At 63.8% G+C, this 9,396-nt stretch overlaps 2 protein-coding genes across 3 annotated transcripts in view; one reads left to right on the top strand and one right to left on the bottom strand.

Moving 5' to 3' along the window:
* TTLL10 (tubulin tyrosine ligase like 10) overlaps positions 1-2,565 on the top strand; it is a 15,869-nt gene extending 13,304 nt beyond the window's left edge. The window contains exons 14-18 of the mRNA XM_023738789.1: positions 135-253; positions 368-464; positions 533-672; positions 2,041-2,110; positions 2,484-2,565. Coding sequence (XP_023594557.1) covers positions 135-253; positions 368-464; positions 533-672; positions 2,041-2,110; positions 2,484-2,565 — 508 coding nt within the window. The remainder of the gene's footprint in view (positions 1-134; positions 254-367; positions 465-532; positions 673-2,040; positions 2,111-2,483) is intronic.
* A 3,464-nt stretch (positions 2,566-6,029) lies between these two features.
* TNFRSF18 (TNF receptor superfamily member 18) lies at positions 6,030-9,026 on the bottom strand. Of its 2 annotated transcripts, XM_023738803.1 has the most exons (5): positions 8,868-9,026; positions 7,943-8,065; positions 6,998-7,085; positions 6,586-6,785; positions 6,030-6,521 (listed from the first exon to the last, which is right to left on the bottom strand). In XM_023738803.1, the coding sequence occupies exons 1-5, from the start codon at positions 9,013-9,015 to the stop codon at positions 6,400-6,402; spliced, it is 681 nt and encodes a 226-aa protein (XP_023594571.1). In that variant the 5' UTR covers positions 9,016-9,026; the 3' UTR covers positions 6,030-6,399. The 2 variants fall into 2 exon arrangements, with proteins under 2 accessions (XP_023594571.1, XP_023594570.1); XM_023738802.1 differs by having other exon boundaries at positions 6,030-6,785.
* Between the last annotated feature and the right edge of the window lie 370 nt (positions 9,027-9,396).

Here is a 9,396-nt window from a genome sequence, read left to right as displayed (position 1 = left end):
CCCCGGCGCGGGAGCCCTACCCGGGGTCGGCGGAGGACGAGCGCGAGGACGAGCGCGAGGGACGCAAGGCCGCGGGCCACCGGGGCTCCTAATCGGGAGCGTCCCTGACGCTCCCCCTCTGGGGACTTATAAAGGCTACTTTGTTACAAATGCGGCTCCTTAGCGGGTCAGGCCGAGCCCCGCCGCCCCCCGCCCCCGCCACGCGCCCTGGGGGGTCCCCGGGCCGACGCCCCTCCGCTGCTGGGTCTCCGAGGCGGGTCCTGAGGGGCCTGCGCCGCAGAACCGGGAGGCGACCTCCTGAGCAGCCGCCGCCGGCCTGCCAGCCCCCTCACCCCAACTGCTTGGTCTCCGACCTCCCGGCTCCCAGGAACTCGGGTTGGGGTGGGGGGAATTTTGGCAGCCAGCGCCTACGCCGCAGAGAGATTCACAGCCCAAGACGCAGACCTGGAGACCGCGGCTCTTGGGTGCACCAAACCCCCCCAACCAATGAGACCAGAGCCCGCCCATAGCCAACCCCCCCCGCCCCGTCCAGGTCCACTCCCAGCTCCCGCACCCGCCGCCTACACTCGCGTCACCGGCGCCCAGCCCCACCTCTCCAACTTCCCCCTCCTCCTGACCCGCTTACTGCCCTGCCTTTCGAGGCGGGGCTGTCGCCGGCCCTGCCCCCACCAAGTACAACTTCAGACCCAAGACTCCAATCCCAGCACAATCTGGGCACGGGGAGCGACTCTAGCGGAGACCTTCTGAAGGAGCAAGAGGGAGGGGAGGCGGGATGCCCGAAACTTTCTGCATTCAGGGTTGGTGGGACCGGAGGGGTGGGCGGGGACTACGTTCCCGCGGGGCACCACGGCCAGGCACCGCTAGAGGGCGCCCTCGACCGCCGTGTGTCCCGAAGGCAAAGGGCAAGGATGGATGGAGTGCATTGGAGGCAGAAGGGAGAAGGCGGTGCACGGGGCTTGGGTGACTGTACTAATGTCGCTATCGGACAGAGGGGGAAACTGGGGCTCAGAGAGGAAAGAGGGTTGCCCAGGTAACAGCGCCGGCGAGGGAGGGGCCCATTCCAGACCTGGACCCAGTGTCTGAGGCTGACCTAGACGGGCCCACCCTGTTCTGCCCAACCTGTCCTACCCCACCCCACCCCGTACATCGCATCCCCCATCCCACCTCACCTTGCCCTACCCCACCTGCTACAGTGACAAGCTGTGGCCTAGAGTGTGGGGTCCCAGTTGAGCGGCAAGAGCACACATTTGTCACTGTGTGACCAGGGTCCTGGAGCCCCAAGTCCCCCCTCTGCAGCCCAGCTGGCTCTGGCATGGGCATAGATGGCTGTCTGGACTCTCAGATGCCTGAGGACAGTTCAGGGTGAATTGGGGCTGAGGGCAGGAGAGAGGGTTCAAGGCAGCCTCACATTGGGCAGGCCCGGAGAGGGCCTACTGGGCACCCCACCAAGGCGTCTTCAGAAATCCGTGGCTCATGTCACCTCCTAACACCCACCACTGCTCTCCCATGCCCTGACACCCCCTTGGGCCTTCTGTACCCTGATGCCTCCCATCCCTTTCCCTGCCCAAAGGCCCTGGCCTGGCTGACACTGATGTGGTTCCCTTCATATATGTGTTAAGGTCATGGTCAGGCATGTCCCCACGGTGGTCGTCAGCACTGTCCAGCTCTCCCTACTGGCCACGGGGCTTGTGCCCCTCCCCGCTAGGTTTGGTGGGGCCATGTCACTCTGCTAGAGAAGCTGCAGTTGCATTTCCCTGCTGCCAAGGACAACAGCTGTGTCCCACCTGATACGACTCATGTGGGACCTGGCCCTGGGGCAGGAGATAGTACATCTTCAGTATGGCCTGCCCTATCCTGACCCCTAGCCCAGCTCCCAAGGTCTGCGCTGTACCTACTGTTCTCACATCCTTGGTGCCCCCTACTTCAGAGCCTAAGCAGATGTCAATAAAGGAGGCTTCCCTGAGTGCTGCTCCTTCACCCTGGGGGCATTACACACCCCACTCCTATCTGGGTCCATGTCCCACCTGCCTCTGCGGGCAGGCTCCAAGGTGCCCCATGCCCACAAGGCGACTGCCTGGGAGAGGCGGACAGAAGACGGTGTCCAGACGCAGTGAGGTATGGGCCCCCTGCACACCTAGCAGGTATGGGAGCTCCACGGTATTTCAGGACGCAACAGGTGGGCAGCACAACAGAGGCTATCCAAACCCTGCGCCCCATGTGGGCTTCAGGAAGCTGAGAGAGAGCTGCTTCCTGAGTGACTCAGGCCCAGAGGGGCGGCCCTTCCTCTTCCTCCCTCTCCCTCCCTCTCTCTCCCTCCTTTTTCTGCTTCCTCCTTCCTCCTTTCTTCCCTCGCATTTCCTCCTCTCTCCTTCCTCTTTTCTCTCTCACTCCCTCCCTCCTCTCCTGCCTCCAGGTCCCCCTCCTCCCTTCCTCCTTCCCCCTCTTTTTCACTCCCTCTCCTCCCTCCTTCCCCCTCTCTGCAGGGAACTCTCCAAGAGGGAATCCTGGGGACTGGAGAAACGCAGAGCATTGCCTTCCACCAAAGAAGACGTGGGTGGGATCTAGCTATTCCCAGCTCTGATCCAGGCACCCCACCACCACCACCATTCCCACATCCCTGTCCATCCTGGAGGACAGGTCAGCCCAGGCCCTTACCTGAGCACCAGCTGGGGCCTCCCACAGCCCCTGGCAAACAGGGCCCAGGGTCTGCTGGGTGCTTCAGCCACATAGGGAGCCCCAGGAGCCCTGAGAAATGGGGGGGTTGCAACCCTGTGGACTTTCCCACAGATCCATCGCATTCCAGGGCGGCACAGCCATTCCAGTCCCCTTTGTCCCCTGGACAGTGTCTAAAGGAGGCTCAAGGAGCACCCCTGACCTGCATCCACCCCATCTCTGGAAAGTACCCCCACCTGAAGCTTCCTGGAAAGATGGAATCCGTGGTGGGTGGGGGGTCTGCACCTCCTTTCCCCACCCCCGGCAGAGCTGCTTGGGGGGCCCTGAAGCCCTCATAGGGGCTGGAGAGGGGCAGGCCAGTCCAGCGGGCTGTGGAGGAGAGGCCAAGCCCCAAAAGTCAGAAAGCCACAGCAGAGGGGGTGGGGAGGAGTGGTGACCTGGTTGGGGCCCCTGGTGGCCAGGCCTGACAGACAGTCCCGTCTGATCAGTGGTCCCACGTCCCAGCACCTGGGGCAGCCTGGGATCACCGCCCCCTCCACTGGCCCCTGTGGCTGCCCTAGGACTGGGGCCAGGCAGGGAGGGCAAGTGGCCAGTCCAGGCTAGGAAATGGACCCCTCCTGTGCCTACCCCCTGCCCCACCCTAGGTCTCTGTCCAGCTGAGGGTCTCCGTGCAGGGAGGGGCAGGGGCCTCTTCCAGCCAGGTGAGGGGTTGGGGGCTGGGTAGGGAGCCACTGCTGCCGGAAGTGCTTCTGGGAACAGAGGGTGGCCGCCTGGGCCCTTATCTGAGGCTGAACTGACACAATGGCTGTGATCTAGAGTGTGGGAAACGAGCTGTGGTTTTCCTGAACAGCTGGAGCTCAGCTCCTGTGGGTGTGGAGTTCCTGGCAAGGCAGGGTCTCTCCTAGGGGCCCCTCGGTGGCCCAGGTCAGCCCAGACTGTCAGGCTCTACACGCCAACCTTCCCCCCTACACACTCAGTTTCTGGGCCCTGGGCACTGTTCCCCCCCTCATTCCCTCCGCTCTAAACTTGGACCCTGGGTGGGACCCTCTGCCTGCCCACCTCCTGCCTCTGTCCTTGCTCCGCCCCAGGGCAGGGCTTGGGCCTGAGTCCCTTGGTGCCCCTTCCTGCCTGCCCACCCCAATTCGGCCCTACTGTGTGTGAGAGCGGGGTTCCTGCTGACAGTCTGGGCGTCTCTGGGAGAAGGGACGGTACGCTGGGATGGAGGGGGCACTTAGGGGGCATGTGGGACACTAAGAAGTTGGCTGGAAGGGGAGCTGAAAGGAAGCCGGCCCCAGGGACAGGGCTAAAGCATGTCCCTGATGGGTGGGGGCTGCAGGGAAGGGAGAGGGCTCCCCACCCCCTCCCAAAGTCCAGAGCTCACCCCTACTTCCCTGCCCTTCTGCTGGCCATGTGCCCATCACTCCTGCCCCCGACTCCCAATGCTGCCTTTGTCCACTTCCCAGTACCGCTCCTGTCCCTGGAGACTCACAGGGCCTGAGGGCGGCAGAGACAAACTCAGGTGGCCTGGGGTAGGGGGAGCTGGGGCACCTGGTAGGCAGGGCAGTGCGGGAAGTGGATGTGAGGAAGCTGGTCAGCTGAGGAAACAGCAGACAAGACTCGAAGGGGGCCCACATAGGTGCTGCCTGGAGAGGGGAGGAGCACACATAAGTCCCCCTCCCTACCCTGCCCCTACCCCGCCATGGAATCCCCCACTCATCCTGCGTCACTGCCACTGCCTGACGACATGCCACTGGGGCTGCCCACAAGGAGTTTCCACGCTGAGTCAGCCAGGTGGTGCAACGCCTGCCCAGACCTGGGCTCACACACATTATCGGCTGGTTTCTTGGGAAGGTCCCAGAGTCTGTGGGGGCCCTGACTCCCCATCCCCAGGCACAGAGCTGAGCTGGTGCCTGGGAAGGGTCCCAGGACAGCCATGAGCACCCTGAGAGAGCTGGATTCCAGTGAAGGGGGCGTGGCGGGGGTGGTGAGGGCTAGGTCTGCAGACAGGGCTAAGCTGTCCCCGGGGTCCATTGCATGATGTCCCTCTTTCCGGGACCCTCTTCCTCCAGTCTTCGTTGGCACTGTCCCTTCTGTCTCAGCCCCTGACCCTTGGGGTCAGGCCATCCCTGACTGCCACCCAGCCTTGTTGCCATGTCACAGGCCTAACATTCTTGGCAACCCTGATTGAGTGGCATTTTGTCTCTACTCATTCATTCTTCTGGTGTCTGCCTCCTCCAGCCATGGGGCCTAGGTCCCAGGTTCAGGACTGCAGTGTCCAGGGGAGGTAGGTAAGCAGTATTTCCTACTTGAGTCAAGTTCTGAGAACCATTGACACCTGTGCTTCCAGGACCAAAGGGCACTGTCCACTGTCTGCTGTTGCCAGGTGTCCCTTTGTGGCCCTTGGAGCTTGGGCTCATCACATTCGGTATCCCAGTGTCCTGCCCATTGGACTAGCATTGCCTCCTCCCTCGGTATTTCTCAGGAGCCTGTGTGCCGTGCTGGGGTTGGCAGGGCAGGGGTGGGGGAGTGAAAACGGGCAGGGAGAGGGGGGATCCTGTCCCCTTCACCTCTCTGTGAGCTGGGCCCATTGCAGGTGGTGAGCAGGTGAGTCGGGGGGCTCCTGGGGCAGAGTGCAGGGGTGGGGCCTCTGGGGGAGGCTGCATGTTTTGGGGGCTGATGTGCTGGGCGGGGGGCTAGTGCCCTGAGGATGCTCCTGCTGAGGCTGGTCTGTGCTGGTGTGGCATATGGGGCGGCCACAGCCACACCTGGGATAGCATGCCAAGCAAGGTCCTTATCAATCTTACTGGGTGCCAGCCAGTGCAGGGGAAGGGGGAGGGGGCCAGGAGCCACACCCCCAGGGAGACGGGAGGCAACAGGGCCAAACCAGGTCACTGTGAGGCCGTACCCCAGGTCAGTGAGTGCTGGGCAGAGAAACAGTCCTCATCCTGGGCATAGGGCCTGAGTGAGGCCAGCCCAGAAACCAGACCCTCCACGGGCATCCGGAGGGGTGGGGTCCCTGCCCAGGGACAAGACACAGGCCAGGAGGAGCTGTCCCTGGTTGTGCCTTCTCCAGGCAGATGGTCAGGGAGGGAGGCTTGGACAGGGCAGCCAGGTGGCACAACGAGGCATAAGTCCAGCACAGTACCAGCAAGCCTCCAGGCCTGGGTCCCCTGCCCAAGCTCTGTGCCAGGGCTAGAAGGTCCCCTGACTGTCCCCACCCCACACCCAGGCGGGAGTCCCCAGGGGAGGGCAGACCTTGTCTGCCCCCCATGGCACCATGTGGAAGGAACAGTGGGCACTGGTGGGGCGCCTGCCTCAGTTCCCTGATACCCCCTAGAAGCACACATCCATGCAGGTAACTCAAGAAGTGTTTATTGACCACCCACCTGGCCAGGCTAGGCACAAGATGCCCACTGTACAGCCCCTGGGCCCAGGTCGGCACTCTGGCCTTCCACACCACCCAGCAGGGCTGGCAAGGGCGGAACTGTGGCCAAAGCCACGTCTTTGTCTCCCACAAGGCCTGGCTACTGTCGTCGCCTCTTCCACATGGTCAAGACACATGTCACTGTCGCCATCCTACACCCACTTCCTCTGTTGAGGGGAGCAGGGCTGGGCCCAGAGCTGGAGTCAAAGCAAGACTGCTCCCACCACCCAGGCGAGGTCCTGGGAGGGTCTGCTTGGCGCTGCAGGTTCAGGGCTCCAACCGCTCACAAGGACAGCCAGGCCTCACACTGGCTGGTCCTCAAGCGGGACCTTCTCCTCCACCAGTCGCCCCCCCAGCTCTTCCTCAGGAAACTGGCAGCTGCAGGTGTCCTCGGCCATTGGCGCATCCAGGGGCAGCTGTGTCCCTGCAGAAGGCTGCCATCAGTGGGTGGCTGAGGTCCCCAGCTCCCCACCCAGGGCACAACTGACCTTGGTGCCACATGCATGCTCTTCTTAGCTTCCAGAAGTGCAAACCCAGCTGGGCAGTGGCCAGGATGAGGACACAGGTGGCCATGGTGAGTAGGGCCAGGATCAGTGGTTGGCATGGCACAGCAGGGGGCTCCAGGCTACACATGGCATTGTGAGTCCTGTTCCCAGGAAACACAGTGTGGAACCCGAGCCGGGAACAGCTGGACACACAGACAGAGGCACCATTAGGGTGGTGGCCAGGCAGCTCCCGCATGGGCTGCTATCCTCTGAGCTGTCTGGGGGTCACCAGGTCACTAGGTGGCCCTGGATGTGACTGCATTGGGAGGGACCAGAGTCAACATTCAGCCCTCAGCCTGGCCCCCCAGAGAGGGCCTGGACTCCCCGGGTCCCCCAGAGGCCCCCCAGAACTCACTCAGCACTCGGCTTGCAATGTCCATCATGGCCCTCAGAGAAGGTCCCAGGGGCACAGTCAACGCACTCAAAGCCAAAAGTGAATGTCCCTGGGGACAGAAAGACAGACGGGCTGCAATGGGTGCTGGGTGAATGAGGTAGGATTGGTCCCCCTGGGGTCGAGGTCCACGGCAGAATGACAGCCCCCCCCACCCCACGTCATCCATTCAACACAGATCTCTGAAGCCACAGGTCTGCAGATAGAATGGACACGAGTTCTGGGATAAAGCAGCGTGCTGCCCTCTAGGCACCTGTGAAGAGGTGGAGATGGGGGCACCCACAGGCTGTGAGTCTCCCAGATGGACATGGTGGGGAGAACAGTGTGGGGCAGGGGGAGGAGCCAGCAGGGTTCCAGCCTGGTCCAGCAGGCAAAGACCAGGAGGCCAGCAGCAGAGGTCCCAAAGGAAAGGGCTAAGGCTGGCGCCCTGCTGACCCCAGACTGAGCAGCCTCCTCTCCAGCCCATGCCATGGTCCAACCTCACAGCTCCTCACCTGCCCCAAGTCCTCATCCATTCATGCACCCTCCTGCTGCTGCCTCTCAGCAGGCTCCTCCCATCACAGGTAAACCACCCCCAAGAAGAGGTACAATGCTCCTTCAAGAGAAGGGGTCAACCTCCAGTGGGGTTCTCCAGGGGCAGGTCTGGCTGTCCCATGCTGGGTGGACAGGGAGGGTGCAGGTCCTGGGCCTGAGGGCCGATGGCCCATGGGACAGCCCTTGTAGGCCCTCACAGCCAGCCCAGAGGGGGCACTGGTACCCTTGCCCAGCCTTAGGGAGGACCACCTCTCCAAAGGAGCAGCCCTCCCATAGCTGCCCACCTACTGGGGCCCCCACTCCCCCACACCCACGCACATGCCTGCTCTTCTGCCCAAGGACACCCAGATGCTCTGGCAGCCTCTGTGGACCCACCTTGGGGCCGTGCTTCCTGGCCTGGTGGGCATGGATGGTGCTTGCAGCTGTCGCACCGCGGGTCTCCGCAGTGGAACTCAGGCTGGACACACGTGCAGTCCTGCTCAGGACAGACCTCCATGCCTGTGGCGGTTGGAGACAAGGCAGCTTCTCAGCACTTGCACGAGTTCTTCCTTAGCCCCACAAGCAGAGGGCATCCAGAAGGCCCAGGACCCTGAGCTGTGTTCAGCTGTCCTTCCTGTGTGACATCCCCCACCAACACTGCCCTGAAGCTGTTCCACTTGTGTCACCAGGGGCTGTCCCTGCTGGTTAGTCATCTGGAGGCTTCCTGAGGACCCTGGGCCTGGAGACCTACTCTCCTTCCTTCTCCACCCCTGGCACTGCAATCAGCTGCCGCGGGCCCTGGGTGCCTAGTGGACACCTGAAACTGCTGCCTTGCCCGCACCCCTGAATTGCTGCCCACCACACCAGCCACCAACCCAAGGAGACTTGGGGCCCTCAGAGTCTGCCTCCTGCCTCCAGGCCGGCAGGATAAAGCTCTAGGAGTACTCCCCTGCATCTGTGGCCTCTGGCACATCCAGCACCCCACCACCCACAGCTGCAGGCCAGAGGCGGGGGCGGGACAGAAGTGGGGTCAGGGCCAGGAGCTGGGACCCCAAACTGGGCAGGAGGTGACCTGGGTGAAGGCTGAGGTCTCACAGCGACCTCCAGGGTCCCTGCCAGGCTCCAGGCCCCAGGACCCCTCCTGCACCCTTGCCCCTGGGCCCACCCTGGATCCGGCACCCAACCACTCGCTACCTCCCAAGAGGGCCTTTGACCGCCACCTCCCGCCCTTCCCCCCCTCGCGGCCCGTGCTCGCAGCTGGGTGCGCCGCCGCCCATCACCCACCCTCCTTCGCGATGGGGCTTATCTGCGCATGGCTTACTTGGGGTGCAGGTGCGGCAGCAGCGCGCGTTGGACTCCGTCCCGCGCGAAAAGCGGCCGGGGCCGCAGCTCTGCTCCTCGGCGGGGCCCTGGCCCAGGCCCAGCGCGCAGAGCAGCACGACGCCGCACCACGCCGCCCGCGCGATCATCCCGCCCTACTGCCTGGGCTGGGCCCGCGCCTTTTGATGACCCCGGCCCGGCCCCCGGACAAGCCCCACCCCGGACACGCCCCCGACACTCCCCGCCCACGACAGTGGTCCCACCGCCTCTGCTTATGAGGCACCCGGGAGGGCCGGACACGCAGGGGTGCAGCGGCAGGGGACCGAGGAGACAGGAGACGTTGTTCCCCAGTAGGACCCTTCGAGGCCGGACGGTGCAGGGACGGAAAGGCAGTCGGGGCGGGCGGCTTCGGGGCACCGGATGCGGGTAGGAGCAGGTACCCTGAGTCGTCGCGGTGTGGGTAGTGCTCACGGCTGTAGTCCGCGGGGTCCACCAAGGCGCCCCGCAGCTCCCCACGTGCGTGCTTTCTT

The sequence above is a fragment of the Trichechus manatus genome, unplaced genomic scaffold (genome assembly GCF_000243295.1).
Source record: "Trichechus manatus latirostris isolate Lorelei unplaced genomic scaffold, TriManLat1.0 scaffold00122, whole genome shotgun sequence".
Taxonomy (NCBI): domain Eukaryota; kingdom Metazoa; phylum Chordata; class Mammalia; order Sirenia; family Trichechidae; genus Trichechus; species Trichechus manatus.
Note: the sequence above shows the minus strand (reverse complement) of the source record. Positions and strands in the feature narration are given on the sequence as shown.